This window comes from Spea bombifrons, chromosome 1 (assembly GCF_027358695.1).
Source record: "Spea bombifrons isolate aSpeBom1 chromosome 1, aSpeBom1.2.pri, whole genome shotgun sequence".
Taxonomy (NCBI): Eukaryota; Metazoa; Chordata; class Amphibia; order Anura; family Pelobatidae; genus Spea; species Spea bombifrons.
This window is the reverse complement of record NC_071087.1, coordinates 53200250-53227878: the sequence shown is the minus strand read 5'-3', so window position 1 is coordinate 53227878 and position 27629 is coordinate 53200250. Positions and strand designations below refer to the sequence as shown.

The 27629-nt window shown below is 38.8% G+C and overlaps 1 protein-coding gene across 1 annotated transcript; it reads right to left on the bottom strand.

Annotated features, from left to right (window-relative positions):
* Positions 1 to 1467: 1467 nt before the first annotated feature.
* On the bottom strand, positions 1468 to 23799 carry BTC (betacellulin). Its single transcript, XM_053461626.1, has 6 exons — positions 23592 to 23799; positions 6665 to 6757; positions 5194 to 5311; positions 2598 to 2744; positions 2313 to 2414; positions 1468 to 1782 (listed from the first exon to the last, which is right to left on the bottom strand). The coding sequence occupies exons 1-5, from the start codon at positions 23659 to 23661 to the stop codon at positions 2315 to 2317; spliced, it is 528 nt and encodes a 175-aa protein (XP_053317601.1). The 5' UTR covers positions 23662 to 23799; the 3' UTR covers positions 1468 to 1782; positions 2313 to 2314.
* Positions 23800 to 27629: the final 3830 nt, after the last annotated feature.

Here is a 27629-nt window from a genome sequence, read left to right as displayed (position 1 = left end):
TAAAATATGAAAAATATTAAATATTGTATTGCCTAAAATAAGTGGAAATACCAAAAGCGTGCTTATGCATCTTAATGTTGACTTTTCCGTCAGTTTGGATATCCGTTAGAAATGTAGGTATTCACGTAATCAAATCTTTAGATGCTAGGATATCACCATACCCAAGAACTCTCCTGGAGAGGCTACCTCTAGTTCTCCCTCTTCTAGGATGGAGCTTGGGAAGAATCCACTGACCACCTCCACTTACTTTATTTCTTTCCAAATATTTGTAATTATATTTAGAGAAAGAGAGAAAATAGACATACCCAGTAATAAAGTGCAATACATCCCTTAGATAAAATACATTGCAAATACTGGACTGACAACTTAAATTGGTCCTGGCACCATTCAGGCACTGGAAGCTGGGGCTTCATCCAGTGCTCTTCAAGAAAAACCATAATCGTAGCCAGTGATATTTAATGCCAATTGGCCTTTGTTATCCATAATTCTTCAGTGAAATTTATACTCTAATACTACTTAAGGCCTAAGTAAGAAGGTTTAACACATTTCCACAATTCTATCTGCCTTGCTTAACCTACTGAATGATATGTGAAAGGTACACTAAGGCACTCACATGCACTTGAGTATTACTATCTAAATGTATACAGGGATTCATATACAGTACATTTACTGTATACATATACAGGACATTTCTCTGCTCAACATCTCAGTTTAACCAAGCGCCTCTCTCGCGCACCAGTAAGCTTACTTGGGAATTTCTGTCTCAAGCTACCTGGAACCCCCTATTTAGGAGGCAGGGCTATTTGCATATATGGGAGGGGCTAGCCATACAAGGGACATCATCCATCATCTATAAGGGTGCTCATACTTAACATATAGGTCTTTATTCTACAGTTTAAAGAATGTGTATTATAGTACTAACAAATGCATACTTTAATATCCACTCTTCATTGGAGAGGCTTTAAGAGACACAAGAGGATCACTGAAGGGGGATTGACATCTTGTTTGCTCACTTTGGAGTAATTCACTAAATTTAAGTAACATAATTTTGCATTAAAAATCTCAACGTAAAGGGATAACTAGTCCTTTAACATGGTTCCTTAGGAGTTGTCCAAGGTTAAAAAAGCTTTCTATTGAGTTGAGCAACTTGTAGAAGATCAGAAGAACTTAAGACTCACTGGCATCTATTGCATCCTCGCACCCTGCAAGTCTTTATACAGCTCCAATGGCAGCTTCTCCCAAACTAAACTCCAAGAACAGCCGCTTTGTCTCATTTAAACTATATTCCATTGTACAGTGCTGCAGAATATGTTGCATATAAATCAATAAATATTGCTAATACTGCTACGGTGAAATAAAATGTTTCATTTTTGCATGCTGGCCATAAAAAAGTTAATTACATTGAGTAGTAAAAAATAGTTTTAAAATTTCTGATTTGTTTTGGAAAACAAACAATACAATGCAGAATACATTTAAACTTGTTTTTGATATAAAGTTATTAATGTCATAACGTAACATAATGCTTCTCAAAGCCTATTCTATGTTATTTATCCACAAATCAACACTTTATGAAAGTGCTGAATTCTATCAACCTCTTCAGATTCCACTGAATGAGAAACTGTTTTTTGAAACAATTGTGTTTGATTATCATTATTCCTTCCAATAGTTCTCTTCTGCTGCAATCCAAAAGCTGATATATACATCTGTTGTTTAGTCGGAAGTGTGCTTGCGGTAGTCTGTAACAGCAGCATTAAACCTGCCCGCAGGTAACTTTAAGACAGCCTGTGTAAATAAAAAGAACTGTATTAATGTCACATATATTTTCATTTGGCAATGGCCTAGAAAGCTTGGAATAAGTCTTAATAATTATATAAATTTTATTGTGTTCAAGGTGGGGAATAATGTCACTTTAATGATTTGCCTAATTAATGCCCTCCTCACCTGTTGTCGAATTGTTATGTAACACACTATTGTTATGTCCTGTCCTCCCATTGTACAATGCTACATAATTTGATGACACTATATAAAACAAATAATAATTAACCCAAATTTAAATATACTTTGCACTCTTGAAATGAATAGCTTTGCATTTATCTATATTAAATCGGGTTTACCTTTTTACTGCTTGGTTCTAGAATTTGACCAAATTTGACCATTGTTTCTTGACCAAATCCTCTTGCAGAGAAATAACATTTAGTTTAGAATATAATACCACATGTGGCTAACAAGATAGTTTGCTTATGTGTCTTTTTCAGCTTAAATATTGTGGTTATTTGGTATAACTATGGTCACTAAGCTCTGATATTATTTACCTTTAGGCCAAATGGGTTTCTTCCATTTTTACCGTGAAATCGTTCTCCATGGTGTTCACTTCCGTTGCTTTCTTTTTTTGCCTATGCACTTTTCTCCAGTGACTTTTAAAATAAGGAAAGTGTCAGAGGCCTCATGTATTCCAGTGTAAAGTAAACATACAAATAAATATTTAATGGGATAGTCAAGTCTACTTTTTCACTTTTCTTTTATTTAATATTAATAATGTACTGGCTTGGATAGAAAGGTATGCTGGTTAAAGAATGAAAACAAAATGTGTAACTTACTGAGAACAGACGCAGATGCAGACAATCAATATAACGAGCGTCAACATAGCCGCTATCAGCACAACCACTACAAGTTGCCCTCTGTCTCCTTTCAAGTAAAATAAGTCCAGGTACTCGCATCTTGATCCGGTATAACCTGGTTCACAGCTGCATAAACAAAAGGGATATGTTATACAGAACCCAAATGTAGTGGATATTTTTGCCATAAAGCATAAAATGCTTTTATTGAAGTTATATTTTTTTTTTTCAGAAAATACGATGCGCCTTTTTATCAAGTACACCAAGGTTAGGAAGAAAAAACGTTAACCCACTTGTTACTTTGGCAATGGACACCCTTGCTTGTTTGTTTAACACAATGGAACCATGAATATTTGAATTGTTTTTTTGTTTGTTGAGGTTGTATCCTGTTTCGGTTCGGTTGTTGTATTTTTTTTTATTCTTGAAGACTCCAAAATAAAATTCCTTATTTCAGGAGCAATATAGCACTAAAAAAAGACTGCATAGTAACCCAGATCAAGCAATTACATGCAAAAGCTTAAGGAAAATGTTGCCTTATACACAAGTCCATCTGTTATAGGGTTACATTAAATTGTGACATGCATAAAAAAGGTGAATTCATAATTTTGAGACAATTAAAACGTAATGTTTCATTGAAAATATATTTTGTTGTTCCATATAGAAACTGAATGAATCGAAATTGATAATTGATAAGCACCTTATATCTATCACATGAGGTGACAAAGTATCACACTGCTAATGATGGAATTTCATATTGTGTACAAGTTGTGCTTCATGATGTGAATGCAAAAATCCCTAGTTTACTGAATCAAAGTGTATGCATAACCAACTTCTTTCTGCTAATAATGCCTCTAGGTATACAGCCCAGCTTGCCGTTTACACTTCTTGCTTGCCAAACCTAAAGCTCCCAAAAAGAATTACCCCTTTGGATCAGAAAAATGTAAAAGGAACAAGTCACACAACAGACTACAAGATGTTTATTTATTCATTTATGCATTGATAATTGTATGTGCCTGTTGCAAATCGCTGCCATTTCAGGAAAGAGTCTTCAAGAAGGTCCACATGACAGCACTGCCATGTTTTTACTATCAAGCAAAAAGTACACAAACACCTTTTGTTTTGTTGCTACAGTGAGTGTTCTTAAGTTAGTTATGTCAAAGAACAACCAGTCTATGACCAATTACTTAGGAACTGAAAACTCTGAGCTGCTTATCAGTGTCAGAGAAAGACAAATGCCTGTCTATCACTTAAAATCTTCAAAATGGCATATAATCACTTCCTTCTTTCTGCTACAAACGCATCTAACACTGCTTGCCTTTCCACAGATTTGTGGTATTTCCTGCACACCTTCAAGCCCTTCAGCTGCCCTTCATTGGTTGATGCTGAAGGAGGCCAACAGAGTCGTTTGATGGACCTTTAACTCCTGACGCCGAAACTTGGTCTGGGGATCAATACCAGAAAACACCCCAGGCCAAGTTTCGGCGTCAGAAGTTTAAGGTCTGTATGTGCGACTATATTGATCACTGGCAGGGAGCTCCTCTGGCATCAACCAATGATTAACGCCAGAGGCCCCTGCCAGCGACCAAAAGAGTTGTTCCTATGGACCTTTAACTCCTAGAGCAGGGAGACCAATGGTCTCCCCAGGCCAAGTTGCTCCGAGCTTTACCTGCCAAAGCGTAGGGCAAGGTACAGCTCGGAGCAACTTGGCCTGGGGAGACCAATGACATGAGTTAAAGGTCTGTAAGAGCGACTCTGTTGGTCACCATCAGGGGGCTCATCTGGCATCAACCAATGAAGAGCAGCTGCCCTTCATTGGTTGATGGCAGAGGAGCCCCCTGTCGGCAACCAATAGAATTGCTGTTACGGACTTTTAAAATCCTGGCGCCAAAGCAGCTGTGTATTTTTACCGCATTAACTGAACTGAAGTCTTCAGTATGACCCATTTGCCTGTCAATGTTTGTCTATGGAGATGGCTGCCTTTACTTGATTTTATATACCTGTTAGCAATGGGTGTGTCTGAATCATCTAAACTCAATGATTATGATGGGTGTCCACATACATTTGGAAAGGTTTTTTTTTTGTTTGTTTTGTTTTTTAAATACATAAAGGAAGCAGAAGTGAATAAAGTGTTTTTACCTGCTAAATTACAGCACAAAGTACTATGTAAATCACCTAGAAAATGTAAGGATTACATGCATATGATTTCTATTAGTTACCAAAAAAAACATTTGATTACTAATACGTTTTATTCATTAAAAAAATAGAAACTTGCCAATAACATACCTGCCAACAGTCCCTAATTTTCCATGACAGTGCCATATTTTGGGTCCTGTCCCACCAAATTCGGGACTGTCCCGTATGAAACATGCATTACACTGTGCACAGGCAGCATTGCATTTTGAAGGTGTATGTCTAAGACACACACAGCCTAAATGCTTGTAAATGAGCTCCAACCTAACCAGTATCTGTACTGGGTAGCCCAGAGCACAAACCTTCAGGGTTATGCAGAGTGTGTGGCCCCGCCGACTTAGGCCCCGCCACCTTTGTCCCGGGATCCAAGATGGAATTGTGCACTTACATACAAGCTGGAGTATTTTCTGATGTAACAAAACGACACTTTCCCTTGTAACAGTAATATCTGTATTGTTTTGGACATCTGGAAAAATGGCCACTCCATTTCGAAGAAATCGAAGTATCTGCAGTATGAAATTAAACAAAATATTAAGATCTGCAATTGGCAAAATAGGCTACAGTGCATAATGACATCAAGTTCAAAGCAAGCTTTATTTATAATGTTTATAGCAGGTAGTTTATCAACAAAAGCATTATTTCTCTGTACATAAAATGTACTAAATGTCCTACAAACAGTTGATGAGTACAGATCTTGCACTGAATGTTTCGTTGCGTTATAAAAACAAACGGGCCTGAAAACAAACTATGTGTTTACTTGATTGAACACAAGCAATTTAATCAATGATTGAGCTCACTGTGGCCAGAAATCCAGGCATGGGTTTGGAAATTCCTAATTTCCTATCAAAAAGTAAACAATATAATGCAGTGAATATATTTTAATGTGACACCAGATTAGATGGAGTACATATAGTAATAATCTAAGTACTCAATATATTATTTGCCGAGATTGAGAAGGACCAGGTACACTTCAAATTCAATTTATGGCTTTCCCTCTGATGATGATGACTTTAATAGTGCCTCAGAATAAAAACCTAGCTAAATAAGATTCTGGAATTACTACGCCGATCTAAATTCCATTCCACTATGTAGGTCAGTGTTGACTTCATTTTTAATATAGGGAGAAGTAGATCATTCGGAGGTTCTCAGACACTACTAAATGAGCTATACTGTAAAATACAGCTTACATTGTTTCTTGGCAAACTGTATGGAAACCATTAAGGGCTGCCATTTGAAGAACAATACTATTAGTGATAAATGATACACCCACACTTGCACTTAATAAAACTGAGTAGGGAAATATTAAAGGCCAAAATAAACACAACAGTGAAAGGCAGTATCAGAAACAATACACAGTTTCTCTGGAACCACCTGACAGTGGGTTTGTTAGATGCTTGTATTTATCTCACCTCATCATTTTCCTACGTTGCTATACACATTTTCTATTTATCTTGCTTATAACACTATATAATGTGTTGTCTTTTTCCTGATAAGACCCTGGACAACCATAGTCCCCAACATTTCAGGTGTCCAAACCGGGAGTGGCAGGGTAGGACATGGCCACCACCTTCCTTAGAAGAAGAACCACCTCTCAGTGCTCCGTTTCAGGGCGTTGCAAGGTGGCCATGTGGAAGCTGCAATGGAGTTCTGTGCAGCAACAGCACCAACATCCATTGATTTTACAACTCATGGGCCTGTAGAATAGAGATCAGTGCTTTTGTGTGCAGTAGGGTAGCTACACAGGACTATGCCCAAAAATCATGACTGCTGTGAAGTATGGGAAAGCCAGAATATGAATTTACAATTCAATAAAACATATTCACCAGAACATTTGCTATACCACATCCAATATTGTTTACCTGTGCAGTTTTCTGTGAACTCTGAGCAGGGTATAAGTTTTTCTTCCGATTCGGAATTTCCATCTGAACTCACACATGGCCAGACTGTGAGACCTTTAAACCAAAATACAAGTCTTGTGTTATTATATTAAATGTTGTGCAGTCTTATAAAGATGTGACATAAATCAACATAGCAACCATAAAGAAACAACAACACTTCCTGTGCCGAGAAAGATTTTCCTATAGTTCAGGTAACAATATCAATGAAACGGACATCATTATTTAACAGAGTGTACACACACACACATATATATATATTATATATATATATATATATATATATATATATGATCTATCTACTGTGATAACAATTTAAAGGGCCTACTATAAATATTATGCATCTATATATTCTTTATATTTTAACTCGAGCCTAATAAGTTTGCCTACAGTTTGTCATTTCTCTATTTCAAAGCTGCATGCCATGACCTACTCTTCTTCTTTGAGGTGGGCTCGAAGCCTTAAATATCAAATGTGTCATCTAACATTCAACGTATATAATCAGAAATCTCTAATTCTGAAAAAGTAGAGCTCATAAAGCCTGCTAGCATTTATAAATAACAATTTCAAAATAAAAAACATAACAGAATATTTATTCAGTGAATCCTACATATACTCCAGAAAAGAATTCCAAAAAGCCCTATTTGTGGTCTATACAGTCTATACTTATGCATAGATATTTCAATTCTGAAACTAGCCAGAAGTGTTTCTGTATGATGTTGGTGTCTAAAGTAAAAATCTAACATTAAAACCTCATCCCTTAGCCTATAGCGAAATGTATTATCATTTTCTTTCTCTTCTATTTTATTTTGCTGTAATAAGTTGCTTATTACTTGCCATGTACTGTTTGTGGCTTTGATATAAAAAGTCTGCCAGAAACATTTGGGTCCTATGGGCTGATAAATTGAGAATTCAAGTAAAAATATTTAAATAAAGTTAATATATAAGTTAAATTAATATCACTTTATCAAAATATGTTTAAAAAAGAAATAACATGTTTTAATATTATTTTATTACTTTTGATTTTTATACACAAACAAAATACCTGCTGCTAGTGTTTCTGAATGAGAGTTTTTAACCTAAATTAAGATTAAAAATTTTCAAATAAACAAACAATCTAAGGGTTCTTCAGAAAACACCCATATGAGTCATTTGAAATCCTACTGAGAGATGTGTGCCTCGTCTTCCATGATATCATGTTTTTGTCGAGAACATTATTTATTGAAGGCATCAGGTCCATCATCTTAACAGTAGATGACTCAGTTAGGGTGTTGTGAATGGATCCCTTTGCATGTTTTAGATATTTTATTGCTTGCAATCTATAAAGGCCACGTATGGTGTATAACAGGCATCTGTCTAACATCGGTAGACCACCCGCAGTGATTAACCATACGATGATATACCAGCTCTTACACGATGTGTTTATTAGTCAGAGTTTGGTCCTTTGGGGTAAGCTTTGAGGTTGCAAATAGCACCATTATGTGGGTTTTTTTCTTGGCCATAATGTGGGTGGTCTGGGTTACTGCTATTTTACTTAACTAATCTGTTTTATGGATTTATTTTTTTTGCAAGACAAGCTTGGATGCACCAACACTTTTTACAGGAGAATGGAAATTTTTGCTGATCATCTAGCACTACTAAGGTCTCCGTTCCCCTGAAACATGTGCTGCAAGAGTAGTACAGTTACAAAGAAATAAGAATCTCTATATAAAATTATTATACCAAAAAAATGCAGCAGCAACTGAGTTATTTGTTAGAAAATAAAAACTGCCTTCATTGCCGCCTACTAAACATTTGAATTTCTTAATTATAATGTGGATTGATGTGTTACTCAAACATTTGACTGGTAAACTCAACAATGTTCTAATTCGATTGGGCATCATGAGGCATTGCAATTTACAAAACATAACTGGAGGTTGTTTCCCATTAGCCTTCGTTAAATGTTTGTCCATTGAACAATCTGGTATTATACGCTGCCCTTAAAAATAAATAAATAAAAAAAACAAATAAAATGAATCATGTCATCCAAGTCAAGTGAGGGTCTATTTCCGGCTCTGCTCTACATATGCAGTTTGGCAGGTGCTTAGTCCATCAGTTTCGAAGCGTGACAAGTGATATGCCAGTGAGCTGTTCCAATGACACATACATTAGGAAGTAGACCTGTGAATATTCCGATTGGTATGAACTTTATTCTTAATAAAGCGTGCCAATTTCGTGTGTTCATATGTTCAACGGTAGGGCCCCCGACAAAACAAAATGAAAACACAGGGCAAAACCTCAGAAATTCCTGTGCCTGCTATAGCTGAGTCATCTCCCCATCACACTTTTTCTGGGATGGTTGCCAGTTAATTAGAAGATGTTACTTTTTCTGGGGGTCAGAAAGAAGCTATGATTAGCATTTTTGGCAATGTCCCCAGAAAATGTGGTTAAGGTTGGGTAAGTGTTAAGGATTCATAAAGTCCAATAAGTCTAACAGGGGCTGGTTATTAATTATTAGCATATGCAAATTCTGCAGGAAAAAGATCAAGGACAGGTTGCAAGAGGTTACATAGAGCAAAAAAAAAAAAAAGGCATAGCTAACCATTAACATGACAGAAATATCTATACTGAAAACATTCTACCTCAGATCACTCTAAAACTAAACTTTTAATATCTCTAAAAATTTCAGCCTAAACAGCAACTTATAATAGAGAGATGCAAAGGAAAAAATAAGGAAAATAAAAATCTCAGGGGTTCTGTGAACCTTAAGGTGCTTATGCTGGGAGGCTGTTGCACAAATCCACCAACCTCTTAGTAAACTAAATATCCCTTACATTAAATAAAAGTAAAACTGTCAGGGGTTCTGTGAACCTTAAACTACTAAATGAAATATTAGCGTGTGCTAATACTGTGGGGGAAGCACAAGATTTCCCAAAATGAACAAAACAGTGGCTTAAATATTGTTGCCTCATTCAGCTGCCCTGAAATATAATCCTAACTAAACCACAAAAGTTAAACAACTACCAGATATCCCAAGTGTAGCGTGTATGAAGTGTAAACCATTAAGCCTGACGCATTTTCCCGTGACTATCATCACAGCCTTGTCTCGTCCTTTAACCTCTTGTCACGAACCAGGGGAGCAGGTCTGATAGGAGCCCAGGTGCAGGGGATATGAGGGGCTCTGTCTGTACCCCACGATGCATGATGGCTTGGGGTTGTTACAGACAGGCGCAGGAATAAACCACAGACAGAAGATCAGGATTAAGAGTTGTATTGCTTATGATACAATATATATATACAACGAAAGTCTCTTGGCAGGAAGCCCTCTGGTTGGGGCACACACGGCAGGAAGCCCACTTGCAGGGCACACGGCAGGAAGCCCACTTGCAGGGCACACGGCAGGAAGCCCACTTGCAGGGCACACGGCAGGAAGCCCACTTGCAGGGCACACGGCAGGAAGCCCACTTGCAGGGTACTTGACTAGGGAGTCCAGTTAGTGGGGCGCTGGCCGCAACTCAGGAACACGGCAGGTAACAAATCAGGAACCAAAGCAGGAACGAATCAGGAACCAAAGCAGGAACCAAAGCAGGAACCAAAGCAGGAACCAAAGCAGGAACCAAAGCAGGAACCAAAGCAGGTGGTCCTCAAACGTCAATGTCAAGGCCCAGACTGCAGGGCTGGGCAGGCTTATAAAGGCTGTGATAATCAGGTAGCAAGGTGCACCTGGACATGATAATCAGCCAGAGTGGTTCTGAGGGGCAAGGGCGGCCACTAGTGGTTGAAAACGGGAATGAGCCACACAAAGTATGAACAAGTCCAGCCAGCGAAGGGTGAAAACGTGACATACCTCCACCGCAAGGAGCAGCCTCCGGATGCTCACAGAAACATGGAACGGTGGTCTCACCGTCTGTGGTGAGACTTCTTCCTAGCACGTAGTGCTTTCTCATCCGCTTCCAGATCTTCACGACATATTAAATTACCATTGGAAGTCACTACACGATCTGATGGCAGAGGTTCTGTTGTGCTGAGTTGGGCTGGATAGGCCTCAGCTACTGGATACACAGATGTGATAGTCCCGGTATGTGCTTGTCTTGTCCTACTTCTACTCCTGTGAGTGGTAGGAGTGGTGCTTCTGACTGCACAAACAGCCGGGGGGTTGATCTCCATGGATGTGTCCATGACCTCTGCATCAGATGACGCACTGTCCATATAGGACCACTCGGGGGTGTCAGACAAGGTCTGGAGGTCTTCTGACATTGTGATGGAGGGCGTAGGAGTCACAGGTGCCGAGGACTGGTTAACCCCTGCATCACCTGTCTGTGGATGTGACAGGGTATGCTCCTGCTTTGTGACGTTGCTGGCGTCATATGCAGGTTCCGGGGCATGGGGTTTCTCCAGGTGGGTTGCGGACGGTTTGACTGGTTTGTGCGGACAATACGTTATCCTGTGGCCAGTCTCTCCGCAGTAAAAACATAAGTCGTCCTCTTGTCTTCTTTGTTTTTCTTTTTTGGTGAGCGGCTCTCGCTTATGGCTCTTTGTAGCAGCCTTCTTACTTATGGTCTGGGTCTTGGTCTTTGTGTCCACGCAATCAGCTTCCAACACAGTCTTTACTGACTTGCATAGGTGGAGTACACATTCTGCCAACAATTCCAGTACTGCAGGTATCCCCACGAACTCCTTGTATTGGCCTTGACATTCTGTCACGAACCAGGGGAGCAGGTCTGATAGGAGCCCAGGTGCAGGGGATACGAGGGGCTCTGTCTGTACCCCACGATGCATGATGGCTTGGGGTTGTTACAGACAGGCGCAGGAATAAACCACAGACAGAAGATCAGGATTAAGAGTTGTATTGCTTATGATACAATATATATATATACACAACGAAAGTCTCTTGGCAGGAAGCCCTCTGGTTGGGGCACACACGGCAGGAAGCCCACTTGCAGGGCGCACGGCAGGAAGCTCACTTGCAGGGCGCACGGCAGGAAGCCCACTTGCAGGGCGCACGGCAGGAAGCCCACTTGCAGGGCGCACGGCAGGAAGCCCACTTGCAGGGCGCACGGCAGGAAGCCCACTTGCAGGGTACTCGACTAGGGAGTCCAGTTAGTGGGGCGCTGGCCGCAACTCAGGAACACGGCAGGTAACAAATCAGGAACCAAAGCAGGAACGAATCAGGAACCAAAGCAGGTGGTCCTCAAACCTGGACATGATAATCAGCCAGAGTGGTTCTGAGAGGCAAGGGCGGCCACTAGTGGTTGAAAACGGGAATGAACAAGTCCAGCCAGCGAAGGGTGAAAACGTGACACCTCTATGGTCAAGCGAGGATTCCATTCTTATTTTTTGGAATCTTGTGCTGCTCCGACAACAGTAGGGCAGACTAACATTTCTAAATTAGTAGCTTGAGGCTTAAAGAACGCCTGTGATTTTTACTTGTAATTAATGTAAGGAGTCGATGGACCCAAAGGGTCTTATCTGCTATGAAATTGGATTTTTATCTCTACAAAAAAGGGAAAATTCCAGTATTTTCCATAATACTGGGTATTGGAGTCCAACATATACTTTATGGGATAAGGGAACAAATGCTATCAAATTTATGCAAATAGGTAATTTTTATAACATGCAAATGATGATTAAACATTTTAGTGCCTGCAAGGAAAGCTTTTGCTATTGCAGGCACTGCATACACTACATGCTCCCTCCACCTCCCATCTCTCTGCACCTGCACACTCTATCACATACTTACTTGCTCTCTCTCCTCTTTCTTGCTCTCCCTACATCTATCCTGTAGTGATGGGAAGTTCGGATCATTAAAGTGAATCGGATCATTTCGATTCGTTCACTGAAATGATCCGATTCATGATCCGGATCTTCGGATCACTCAGTGTGCCTGCACGCAGTTACTGTTTTCCAGTAACTCCGTGCAGGCACACTAACGATTGGCCCCGCCCCTTTCATTATGAATCCTCCCCCCTGCCTCCAGTGATGTCAATGAAGGCAGAGAGTCGTTCAAAGATTCGGATCTTACAGGGATCCGAATCTTACAGTGATCCGGATCACTGTAAGATCCGGATCATTGTAAGATCCGGATCATTGTAAGATCCGGATCATTGTAAGATCCGGATCTTTGAACGACTCTCTGCCTTCATTGGCATTCTAATCATTCATAGTAAGTCACCATACTGTTATAAATAATACATTAATAATCACTGCCCCCAGGATTTACATTCCCCTTTACCTGCAACTGCACCTTAAGCTAACTTTATTAAATTAATTAAATTAACCCTCACCATTAAATTAACCCTAAACACCCCATCAACCATGTCTGCCCCTAAAATTAACCCTTAACACCCCATCAACCATGACTGCCCCTAAAATTAACCCTTAACACCCCATTAACCATAACTGCCCCCAAATTAACCCTAAACACCCCATTAAGCATAACTGCCCCCAAATTAACCCTAAACACCCCATTAAGCATAACTGCCCCCAAATTAACCCTAAACACCCCATTAAGCATAACTGCCCCCAAATTAACACTCAAGACCCCATTAAGCATAACTGCCCCCAAATTAACCCTAAACACCCCATTAAGCATAACTGCCCCCAAATTAACCCTAAACACCTCATTAAGCATAAATGCCCCTAAATTAACACTAAAGACCCCATTAAGCATAACTGCCCCCAAATTAACACTAAACACCTCATTAAGCATAACTGCCCCTAAATTAACACTAAAGACCCCATTAAGCATAACTACCCCCAAATTAACCCTAAACACCTCATTAAGCATAACTGCCCCTAAATTAACACTAAAGACCCCATTAAGCATAACTGCCCCTAAATTATCCCTAAACACCCCATTAAGCATAACTGCCCCCAAATTAACACTAAAGATCCCATCAACCATACCAATGTATTAGGTAATTTATCTGGAGTACATGCAATTAATTTAGGGGCAGTTATGGTTAATGGAGTATTTAGGGTTAATTTCAGGGGCCGTTATGGTTAATGGGGTCTTTAGGGTTAATTTCAGAGGCCGTTATGGTTAATGGGATCTTTACGGTTAATTTCAGGGGCAGTTATGGTTGATTGGGTATAAGGGTTAATTTTATGCTGATGAGTGAGGGTTAATTTAATTAATTTAATAAAGTTAACTGTAGGTGCAGTTATAGGTAAAGGGGGGCAAACTCAGGGGAATCTAAATCCTGGGGGCAGTGTGAACATTATTAATGTATTTATTTATAAAAGTATGGTATCAGTAATATTCTCTGAATGATTCGAATCTCTGTAAGATTCGGATCCTTGTAAGATCCGGATCCCTGTAAGATTCGGATCATTCGACTCTTCGGTTCATTCGACTCTTCGGTTCATTCGACTCTTCGGTTCATTCGACTCTTCGGTTCATTCGACTCTTTGAACGACTCTCTGACTCTATGAGTCATCGTTCCTGTGTGAATTAATGAGCTGTAACCTGACCCCAGAGTCTGTGTCTGAGTGCTCTGCAGATGACTCACAGCTCTAGGATCAGGTTACAGCTGCATGATTCACAGACTGAACCGCTACAAATGAATCGTTCAGTCTAATGAACCGATTCATCCGGATCACTAAAAAGAACCGGATCAAATGAACGATTCGTTCATGATCCGGACATCACTACTATCCTGTCAGTATCTCCTATGCAGCAGCGTTGAAAGATAATAGGAGACCAGACAGAGGTTGGAGAAGGTGAGCGAGTAGGTGGGGGCTAGATGCAAGCAAGGGGCACAGAAATGATTTTTGCGCAGTGAATTTAGTTTCCGAATAAAAAATGCCCTCCAAATTTCATTCGAAATAAAAGGGCAGGAAACTAGATTTGTTGTCTGAAAAGAATGAGCCAAAAGCGAAACAAAAATTGCGTCCAAAATGATTTTGGGTCTTGTGCAAAAGTCTATTAGGTGGCTAATAACATTTCAGAATGAACATTTATTTTTGTGGAGAAGCCAGATTGTCTTTAACATTTCTGTGTACATACCATAAAATATTTTACAATATATTTTATCATATTTAGTATTATGCCATTGAATCAATTCAAGATTGTAAGTCTAAAGCCTGCATGAGGGCTCAGAGTAAGGAGTGTTAAAATGTTCCTTACAAACATTTTGACCATTAATGATGGACATACTATCGAATGGTTTGGTTGTACAAGGGGCTAGTCTCTCTCAATGATCTAATTCGTTTTTCAGTATATTTCTGGGGTTGGGGTTATAGCCCTGTAATTCTGGATCTAGAATCTGACAAAGCCATTTGCCCTATCTGCCCCAGCACTCTCCTCATGCCACACAGAGAAGAAAAGAAACCACAATCGCAATTAAGTTAAAAGTTTAAGTGTCACGCCATACTCATTTTAAATACAGTACATTTAGAAAAAAAAAAGTGATCTGGGGCAAGATGGCTGGACGATTGCTAGTGGTTGTTATAGTTATAAGATAACCCTTCAAACTTTGTACCAAAACACTTTACACGACCTTCAATGATGGAAACAAATCTGCATGATTAACTATTAGCTACACTTTGACTTACTTCTGTTTTGTCCTGTCGTGCTCTGCTTATCCCATGCCTTTCTATTACCCTTTTTTACCCAGCAGGTAAAAGGAGTAACTTTAATATCTGTGCCTTTGTTCTACATGTGGGTGCCTCATGGTGATGTTACATGTCTGTTTCCTTGAAATGGTTAAACCTACTGATCACCTGACAGCTGATTTACCTAAAACTGACAGATAATTTGAAATCCTGAAAAGCAACTGGACAAACCCTTGATTACTTTCTATACCTTGGTACTTGCCAAAAATATTTTGTCCCCAAAGTACATCTCATTAAACCCCTCTTGGATCTTCGCAACTAAAAATAAATCTTGCTGTCAGTGCCTTGGTTATGTATTACCCTTGTTACCTATTTGGGAATGATGTGGTCACTGTGCTGTCATATTCTATTCTATTTCATTATTGTTTTACTAGGCCATTTCACATACATGAATTAAGAACCATACAAATACCCTGATAAACTAGTTTGGTGAATAAACTTGCCATTGCCTTATTTGTCTATGAAGCCATTTTGATTGTCGACAGGTCCAACTTAGCAGTTACATTACAAATTATATACTCGGATATAAGACGACCCCCAAACCTTGGATCTTAATAAAAGAAAAAGCCTGAATATAAGATGACCTGGTCTGGAAAAAGCCAAAGCCACTGTTTTTGCCACTCACTCATATGCCACGCACTCATACTGTTTATAAACTTATACTCAGCCATTTACTCATACACACATTTATGTAAGTATAGTGTGCTCAGAAGTGGAGGTAATAAAGGGTTTATTTTGAGACCATTTTTGAGACTTTGTTTACCTTTTATTTTTTTCTCGTTACTTTATTTTCAGGGACATAGTATCTCTTCCTCCTCGCTCTCTGACACAAGATCAAAATGTCTCGGTAAGCGAGAGGGAGGATTTTCTTAGAAAACTGAATTTATTGATAACTGTGATTGTTTTATTCATGCCATCACTGTGAAAATCAAACGGCTGATCCTGGTCTGCCTAACTTTTAAATCAACCAGGATCAACCCACACCATCCACACCACCAAATTTGGCTGGGAATTGTGACAAGCTCCTAGGCCCGGCAAACCATCTTAACGGATTTGGTGGCATGATTTTTTAACTGCAACATCATATTCAAGAGGAGCACACGCTAAATGAACATATAGGAGCCAAAAAAATTTCATCTATAAGAGGAGCGGGCTCTAAACACAGTATCTCTTACTGTGAGCATACACAAAATCTTAAGTAAAAATTGGAGAGTTGCTCACTTAGTCTGCATGCAAATACAAAATGTATTAATTTTTAGTATTAACAATAAATATCTAGGCCCTTTATGTAAGCCATCAAGAATGCATAATACTGAACATGCAAAAGTAAATTATTGGTAACTCCAGCTAATGCTTAGAGAACCAATCACTAATATATAAATTCAATCCATCAACGGATTCAATCACAATATTAGAAAAAAGTTATTGATCGCTTGATATGGTAATCAGAGGAAAACATCAACAAATTCAGTCATGATAGCAGAAATTTCATGATGCATTTCCTAAAAATGAGGTACCAACTATTTACTCGTGCACTTTCTTGATGGTTTACGGAAAATGTCTACAAATTTATTGATTTATTGACCCTAGGAGTCTTCCAGCCCCTGTGTTGCACCCAACCTCCCTTCCCATGCCACGCATATTCTACTGGGAGGTTGCACTTCCTAAGTAACAGCACACCGAGCGCCGAGATATGACATCAATCTAAATACAACACTACAAACGTAGTGTGATTGTAAAACTTCCTAGTACATGGGTATGCCCTATGTCCATATTTGTGTTACAGAAGAGGAGCCTAAGTACACAGTTAATAGGTCTGTTTTGTCAGCTTGTGTTGTGTAAAAGGAGAAAAATATGTTCTTCTGGGGACAATAAGCACTGTTCATGTTTTCAGTGGAGGCTTAATCATGTGCTAAAATCATTTTACTGTATTTGCTCCTTCGCTGCAGCCGGAAGGAGGTGCCGTTAGCAGCTGGGGTTGTCTGTGTCCAACGCGCAGACCTTCCCCGGCTGTCAGAGAGGAGAGTTCCCCTGACAGCCAGAGGGTGTATGCGCGATGGACGCAGACAACCCCCGCTGCTAACGGCACCTCCTTCTGGCTGCAGCGAATTGCCTATGCGAATTGCGTAGACGTCTACCCGCTGCCTCGACTACATACCAGGGTGTCAGAAACACCAGCAGCGGAGGTTACCAGACAGGAGGATCCAGGTCCCCTGCAGCGCTGCGGGGCATCTGGATCTTAGTCTCATAGTCAGACCTCTGTTTGAGGTCTGATTATCAGACGACCCCGATTATAAGACAAGTTTTTTCCCAGAGCAAATGCTCTGAAAAATAAACATTTTTGTACTTTAATATGAGTGCTATTTTTTTCATGGGTGTCTAATTGTGATCGAGGATCAGCACCGAGGCAAGTAAATGTATGGATTACATATATACACACACACACACACACACACACACACTGTGACTGAACATCCTTTTAAGCACAAGGAGTTAGTCAGAGATCTTTCAGAACCACTTGTCGTCTAGGGTAATATAAAAGCCAATTCCAGATGCAGCTAAAATTGAAATATTTATTTTCTTCAAATCAGCAGCAAAACCAAAATACAATATAAACAAAATAACTCCTCTGGGCACTAACTTAACACAGGTTTTGTTCCTCTCTAGGTTGGGGTTCTTCCCCACCTTCCAACAAAACCAAACAAAATATATCCAGCAAAGTTTTTGTCCAGCAGCTTTCTTGGGTGGAATAAGAATTAATTGCAGAGTGAATTGCACCAAGCTGTTCTTTTTAAACCATCCTAATTAGTTCAGGTGAGCTGTACTTAGTCACCTGTAAATCATGGTGTGTATTTTAAAATAACGGTTGGAGAACTAGCCCACCCTGCTCTTCTGGATACTCCACCCCAGGGACCCATTACACAATTTACAAGTCTCACACTTATATTTCAGTAATTCATTGTGCGTATCTTTCCCTGGGGCTTAAATTTTATGTGGAAGGGCAAAAATAGGCCATATATATATACTGCCCATCCACTACTATACTAGCCTGTCACAATATATATGAAAGACACATATGATTCATGAAGGCTCCGGAGATTGATCAGTATAGGGACAGCCACCAATGCCCATGTAGGCCACTTTTCTAATACATAGAAGGCAATAGGAACCTTCTTCCTCTTAGAAAACATTGCAGCTCTTTCTTGAAGCAGAGGGGTGAGGTCTGCTTTTCTTAGCTAGGAGGGTGAGTCTGCACAACTGTAGGGCAGTTTGTAAGATACGTCAGTGGAAATGACAAGGGTGTGTGATTAAAGCTCCGTGTATATTAATTTCATACACTGGTTGCTATTGCCTTCAATGTTTGGGTAGTATGACTGCATGAAATGATGTAATGTGACATGACTATGATCCATCTGTCCCTGCATTAAATAATAAGCTTAAATTCTATATTTTCCATAGTGGCATATTGTAAAATACCCAGATTTACATATGACCCGTAGATCCAAAAGTGTCAGATTTGGAGTGAAAAACCATGCCAAAGTAAGAAAAGTGCAAACGTGTGTTGCACCTTTATATTTTAATTAGTTTAAAATAACTAATAGGTCAGAGTTTCTAGGAGTAAGCTATTTTAGGTCAGCATTTCAGGACATTACATTTTCAAGCACTGTATATATAATATAATGATATAAAATGTAAATATACATGTATATGTATCCAGGAAAACATGGTCCCCATATTCTCAATATACTAAATCGGTAGGATGCAGTCACGTTTTCCAATGTTGCTGAGAAGCAAACTGCTTCCCTGCAATATGTGTGGTCCAAAAACTCGCAAAAGGGAATCAGTTAATTACACAGCCTACAGGCAGCAGGGCAACACTTTACATATGCGACATCAGCAACATATGAGAGGAACATGTGCCAAGTGAGAAAACATGGCGGAAGTGGTCAACCTAATGATGAGTGACAAAGCAGCTATGTTCATTGAAAATGAATTAAAAAAATATTGGTAGTGTTAATATATAGATGAAATTTTTCCAACCGTATGAACATATATGTAAAGTAAATATGCCTGTAACAGAAATACATTCTAATTGGACAAATGTATACACATTATTTAGTATTTGTTTTGTCAGACATCTAGATTGGGTTACCTTATTCTAGGGGACAAAGATTTAATAACAGTGTGCTTTTAAAACAGAACCGGTTCCGGTTTCTCTAAAGGGTCAGTGAAGGAGAATAGGAGAATATCCATGGTGTAAAAATTCTCAAAAGAATATGACTGCCAGGTATAACATTCATTTAGGGATTTTCAAATACTTAATTGCTGAAGGAATTGAACATAACACACCCATTTCCTAATCACACTTGTTTCACGTCACGTGAAGCATTTAAAATGAAGTGAATAATAAAATGATTTCGGAAAAATGTTGAAATATCATTTCATTATGTGTTAAGGGTGAATTATTTATACATTTGTGGAGTGTTAGCTGCTAATTTGTTGGTGATGTATGTGTCACTTAAACTAACCCATGTTTCTGTCTAAAGCCCGCCTGCAATAAATATGTCACTTCTTCGGTATAATTGCCCAGCTCTCTTAATTAAGGCTTTTCGTGGGCACGATGGACATTTATATTAGTACAATATAACATGGTGTTATTCTACATTACTATGTGGGTGATGCCATTACACACAGCCCATATTTTGTTTTCACACCCTTCCCCTTCTTAAAATCTTGCAATTTAGCTATTTGTGAATATCTGGCAGCGCTGCAAACCTATAAATCCTCCACCTAAAGTCTGGCACTTTGCAAATATCCACATAATCCCCAGAACATAGGTGCTAATATATATTATATCATATGGCGCTTAAAATATATAGAACGCTATAAACACTAATCTGTATCTACTGTAAGCTGTACAAGAGAATTGGATTTGAAGTATAGTCGATAGAATATAGGAAACATATTAAATATGGAAAGGGCGTTATAGATATATATATATATATATATATAAAGTAATGTTCTAGAGAGCAGTAATTCAACTACAGTGATTAAACATAATGCGGAGGTGAGCAAGACTGACTTAATGTTTTAAGAAAACCACTATAACGGGGAAGAACTTAAAAGTTCTGTTCCAGCTCATATTTCTCCCTTCTTCAAGGTTTGAGCTGACACCAGGGTTGAGGCCACACTGGCTTCCCCAGCAATAAGTATTTGAAGTGAATCTTGTGGGCCTATTTGCTAAGAACTAGAGTGCTAAGTTGAGTTAAGGATTAATTTAATTGGCTGCACTCAACTTCAGCCGCTTGCCCACAAACACTTGCAAAAAATAATTTATTTATGCGATGTGCAAGGGAACAATTGGGTTCCAGGCGAGGGCACGAAAGTTGATAGAAACGTCCTGTGACCTCGCATGCCCTGTACTGAAACTTGCAAAAAAAAGCCTATGAGTTGCTTGCTATTTTTCATGTGGATGCAAATGCGACTTTGTATTAATGAATTTGCCCCTTTATTTACTCATGTTTTTTAGCAAACTTGCATCCACCTACAATGTAGCGGACAGATTTGATTTTGGTACAATGTAGATTTTCTAACCTTTCCTACATGACCACATAACATACAGCAACAGGGATTTCACATATGCGCATGCTGTCTGTTCTCAATGTATAGTGATATTGAGAAGAATTATTGAAGGCACTGGTTGTAGCAGTATGATGGGTATTTAAAAAAAATGGAATAAATAATCCTTTAACTCTAGCTTAAAGGGTAAACTTCTCATGTTAACTTAGAATAGTTCATTCAGGGTGGTTACCACATACGGTATATTGTAAAGCAGGTGCATTCCTTCCGTTTATTCAGCCCTTCCCTGTTCCCAGACAAGCTAATAATAGATGTGTCTTCTCAGTGTCTTTCAATGGGGATCATACCTGCAAAGGCACCCAACGTATTTAACCTTTCGTGTGCTGAACTGGGAGAATCACATTATTTTATTTAATGGGAGTGTGGGAAAAATCGTCTACACGTGTTCAATCAAAACAATGAGGCTGGTCACATGCGGTTACCACATAGACACATTTGGCACTGAAACAAAACGCACCTGTAATTAAAAGTTAGGCAAAAATTGCTGAGGTATAGATAGGACCAATTTAAAGTTGCATAATAAGCAGTTAAAGAAACTGCCATGTATTTTTTCAATTAAAATAAGAAATAAAATTAATAGCATATTAGCAATAATATCCAAATAGCATTTCTACCTTATAAACGGGATATGATTTCCCCTTTAATGCAGTGAGATGAAATTCACATCGACACAGTTTATCTACTCATTTGTTTAGTGAATAAGCCCCACAGAATATTTGATTAGAAATGAAGGCAACACATGTACTGGCAGTTATATTAATTTTCCTTATGGCCTCTGCATTATGTAAACCATCTGCACCATAGTAAATGGAAGCGTAAGCTTTCCTATAAAGCAGTGATAGTATTAAGGTATCCACTTTCACCCTTTGTAGACTTTTTCTTAGTTCTTTTGTCTGCTGATCTATACCAGTTTTATAATCTGGTTAGCTTTTCCTTTTCTTTGCCCATTTGTTCACCCCATTTTTTACTCTCTCTCTCTGTTTCTGCCCCCTTTGTTGTCCACATAAAGAATGTTCTACTTTGATTTAAAGCGTGCTTTCATCATAGAACGTGTCATATCTTAATCTTTTGTAAGAGGCACACAATAGCCTCTGAAGCCATGTGTTATTATTAACAAAAATGCGAAGGCATTGCGCATGCACATGGCACATCAACTCGCCTAATCCGCTCGCAAGCAAATACAATACAATCTAAGGAATAACACTAGTTGTTAATACATAACCCCTACAGTTTTCAAATGTGCTGCAAGAAAAATAAGAATACTGCTTTCTACAGCTCTTATGTCACAGTACTGCTAATTAGGATCCCCACTTCTAATTTTTTCCAGAGCACATATACATTTCATATGTTGCTGGGCAACACATGTAAACTGCTGCCCTGACGTATGTGAGATGTATGTTAGTTGATATATCCCACATTTGGTAGGGTAGCACTTGTGTGGATCCACAACATGTGATATATACCTAAACACACACACACACACATATACATATATACATATACATATACATATATACATATATATATACACACACACACACACATTAACATTATAAGAAAACACTGTAACAGTATTCCATTTTCTATTTATACATATGCAATAACACACATCATTTATACATAATGTTGTGTAATGTATTAGATTTCTACACACATTTCTAAGCCATACATACTGCTTGCTGACTTTATTCTGGGGGGACTCAACCTGGGTGTATCAAACAATGCTTTTGGCAGTTAAATAGATTATATATATGTTCAATATTTCTTCTATTTACTGCCACAAGGGACCTCATATTTATGAAGCATGACTAATTAAATCTATTGTTCTAATTTTCCATTTAGCTTTTATAGCCACATGTAGCTGACAGCTATATGGCGCAGGTAAGAGGTGCTGCCTTGCAGTGCATGATTTGTGTTAATGAGTTACTGGTTTCCTTCAACAAAAACATGGCTGATGTTGTCACACTAGAGTAGCACATAGGCTGTCACATTTTGACTGGGGGGCCAGTTAAGGCCAACTGCTCCCCTCCTTGTACTTAGAGTATGTGTAGCCCACCTTGCAAAGAGCCTGCCTTTAAGTACCGGGGAACTGGGGGATGTTTAGCAGGCCCGTTACTTACCTCCTGCACTTTGTTAAATCCCCTTAAATATATTGAAATGTTTCTTTCATATATCCTCAATCTCTTCTTTCCTCCAAGACATAAATGCTGAGTATTCTTCTAGAGATGGGGTCTCCAGAACTGAACCCAATACCCCTGTGAGCATCCTTGATATCATTCCAACTCGTATGTAACGTGTATAAGATGATATGAATTGAAAAGCAATTTTAAGTGTGACCCGCTTCATCGATTCCTCTTTTGAAGCAAAATAAAATTGTCTTACAGGCCAAGTCTATTTTGACACCTTAGTACATCTCAACCTCCTTGAACTTTTTGGTTTACTCTGTATCATTTTCAAAATGTATCAGTCTTAAGAAACTTGTCTAAATCATATCCCATTATTACAATATTAAACATACAGTCCTTAACTTCTGCCCCTCTGTACTATGTTAATATTCATGAAATACAATTCTTTGAAACATGTTCTCATGATCCGCAAAAAGTGTCCTACCTCTTTAATGGTTCACATGCTAGTTTCTGTTGCTGCGCACACTTACCAAGTATCAGAGCCAACAGCAGGTGTTCGGTGACGAGGCGTCCATCGATCTGTGCCTGCCCAGCACACATGGGGAGCCACAGGCTGGCAGGCAAAGGAGTCCTGCCCAAATTCCGAGGAAGGAGAAACCAGCAAACAGTATTCGGAAAGGTTCTGAATCTAAGAGTACAGCAAGCAGCCACCGAACAGAGCACTGAATGGAAACACTAGCAGCCTGTGCACTGGACCAGATAGTGATTTACTCAGCTCATAACTCCTGTGCCATGCCCCTCCCTGTGTCTCCAAATAGCCCAACCTTACACTTCCCAAACCTTTCGGCGTGCGCTCGATTTAAGGGGGTTTGGCTCTCACACTCCCTCTTTAATATACTTCCCCATAATCCGTACTATGTACTATTTTTGATTACCGAGTTTAACTCTTGCATGACTGGGGATTTGTTCCCCACTTCATGATCAAAGCTTATTTTTTGCCATTTTTACTATAATTTCTTCAACCTTTTTTATGATTACCTATAAAGATACTACCGTTCTACAGTTTGGGTTCACTTAGCTGTTTTCATGAAAACCAAGGATATTTCCAGCTATGCTAACATAATTGCAAAAGGGTTTTCTAACGATCAATTAGCCTTTTAAACTTAAACTGGGATTAGCGAACACAATTTGCTATTGGAGTGATGGGAGAGATAAACGGCCTCTGTACACCTATGAAGATATTCCATTATATTCCATTGGTTTCTAGCTACAATAGTCATTTACAACATTAACAATGTTTACGCTGTATTTCTGATCCATTCCAAAATGTGCTTTTCTTTCAGAAACAAGGACATTTGTAAGTAATGTGAAGTGTTTGTACACTGTGAGTGTTAGGGATTTCTTTTGATTTCTCTTTTTATATGTATAATCTATAATTTAGTGTGAGTGTTATGATTATAGCTAGAACATTAAAAACACACATTTTGTTAGGTGCCACTAATAAAAAAGGACATATTTTCAGCAACATCCACAGCATTATTTTTTTTTACTTTTATAAGGCCTTATAATATATATTTTTTTATTATTATTATTATTCTTTTGGTTTGGGGGGCATGGAAGTGTTTTAACCTAGATTTCTAAGGAGAGGGTATGAGGTGTTTGGGCATCTCCTTTTTTTATTTTCTGCTTTTGTGGGGGCAGACTGGATGGGCTGGATTCTTATTTTCTTCCAATTCTGTGTTTCTATGTAATATTAGTAACTAGAAATCGGATTACCTAGCTTTGAAAACAAATATGATATATGCCTGCGCACATTATTTTTGGTTGGCACTGCATTGCAAGTCTATAATATTACATATCAAGATGATTAAGGGATTACAGTAATGCAATGTGTGTAAGCTTTAGTGAGAAAGCATCTCTGCTCATCCCATTGTCCCAGGTAGCCAACAAGCTGTGCTATTGCTCCCATTGGTTAGTAAAGTGGGATTTTGCAGGGAGGTTGCAGTTTCACTAGCTTGATACTTCAATGCATTAAGAATGGGTAATCCTATTGAGGTTCTACTATTAGTAGACCTGTGTGGTCCTTTACACTGAATAGTTAAATATGGGAGATTTCATGGACCTTGCATCACTAAATAAGCAATGAATTATGCAATCTACATTTGAAACTGCAGCTATCCTGCGGTGATCCCACTTTAGTGAAAAAACCCTGTATGGGTTACAATTGGCCATAAGACAAGGTTTGCATGCCCTCCATTAGAATACTGACTTGGGGTTCCTTTATCTATACCTATACCACAATTGCTCCCACCATTCCCTTTTTTTATTCTCTCCCCTCCAAGATTGAACCTGAGACCTCAACAGAGTTCTCCTCTAAGTGTCAAGTTGGACCTTTCATCCAGATATACAATAGTTAGCCTTGTTTGCAAATCCCACAAAGGGCACTTTAAAGAACTAGTCATGGTCATTTCTTTCAGAGGGGATAGTACACATAATATACACATACTATAATTTGTTTAGAAGTCCACAGAAGACCAGGGGGTATATAGTTATATATATGAAGTATAGTGCTATGCCTATATAGTTCATGTTTCAATTCCTTCACTGTAATAACACTTTTAGCACTTCTGCCGGGATGCTGTTCAATGTATCTAACACCTTCAGTGACGTAAACCTTCCTAACATTACATCTAAACTGAATTTATTTTTGGTTATTTCTCTGCAGATGCACATACTCCTTGTGAGCAACCATACACAAATCAGTTTAACACTCTCTTTGGGTGCAGATGAAGCCACTATCATTGTAACCAACCTCCTACAGGTAACAGCTGTTTACTTTTTTCATGGTTCAGCCAATAAAGGGTTAGTGCTTTAGTCATTTCCTGGTCCTGCTTTGCTCTGGCAAGGTGCCCAGGCTGTAAACTGATAGCAACCTTCTGAGCTACTCTAACCGGGGAATGTTGAAGTTGGTTCCAAATCAGACATGCAGAAATGTACTCGCGTCTCAAGTCTCATTCCGCTGGTTTACCTATCGACTGCCGTGCTTTATTTTCTGAGTTTGAAAACATAAAATGGATAGTATAACCAAAATATGCAATAGAGAAATAGGAGTACAAATAAAAACATTTATATCAATACATTTTTCACTCACTACCCTTGTGGTTGATAGGTGGAGGATTACATTCTTATAATACCAGCCATGGGCTGGGGCCCGGATAATATTTACATGTTTACTTGCACTTTTTCTAAGTTGTTTTGTGAATGCATACCTCCCAACAGTCCTGGTCTTCTCAGGACAGTCCATATTACCAGGTAGAGATACTGTCTTGCTGTTCCGTGTAACTGCCCCACTTTTGCAGACAGTGGGGAACATGGGACGGATGGGAAGATTCTAATGAGAAAATTAATGTGGCAGCAGGCTCTAGGGGCCTGGGCGACCCCTTGACCACTTCTGCACAGGCCAGCAGCTTACCTCTGTACAATGAGAAAAAGTACTAATACCTTGGGCTGTATAAAAATATACCTACCAACAGTCTTAGTTTTTAGGCACTGTGCCGCTGTCTTGGGTAGCTACACCATTGTGCCACTTTTGCTCTCAGTGGACTCATGGGCCAGTTTGGGAAATCCTCCAAACTCTTCTGACTTACCCAGAAGTTTTAAAACCAAAGGAGGTATAGTAGGGTGACCACATTTCCTAAGTGCCATTCAGGGATACTTACTTTCTTACTTTGACAAGTGTATTGCATCAAAGTTATGCACCCATCTTAGAAAATTTTTAGTACTAGTTGTGTGATTGAGGTCGCAGATGCATGATCCTGTGGTGCTGATAGGACAACAAGCAGAATAGGACTGCAAAATTGTGACTGTCTCACAAAAGAGCAGGACAGTTGGAAGATCTACCATCTATGAGTGCAAAGACATCTTGTACTTCGTTAATGCATGATTGATGAACAATATATAACTAAAATGTCATCAATAGTGAAAAATGTTATATATACGGCATATGAAATGTATATATCTACATAAATATTAAACACAACACCTGATTCATCTTACCATTTCTAACAAAAAAATAAATTCACAAAAATTGATTGTTATTATTATTGATTGGTGTAGCAGACCCCGTCTGAATGATGGCTAAAACTTTACTGATGATTTTTAAAAGCTTTATTGTAAACTTTCCTTTAACTCCAAAAATTCACCGTAAGAGCTAAACAAAATACAAATAATATGCATTAATGACTTATCCCTAAATTATCTATCTTTTGCATATTACTAATACAAAGTAAAAATATACAGACCTTATGCCTTTTCAGGGGTTTGCTAAACAACCTTGTATATGAGGATGGACTCTGATAACTCTTGTTGATAAGCTGGCTCTCTTGTATTACTGTTATGACCAGTATGACTGTTATGACCAGTATATCCCAAGACCATTTCCTTCTGAGTAACAGTCCTACCCCAAACACATTCCCCTTGCAACATGGACAGTGTAAACCCTATCCACATTTAAAACTTGCAAAAACTATGAGAACATGAATACAACAAATTATAACATAAATGACAGA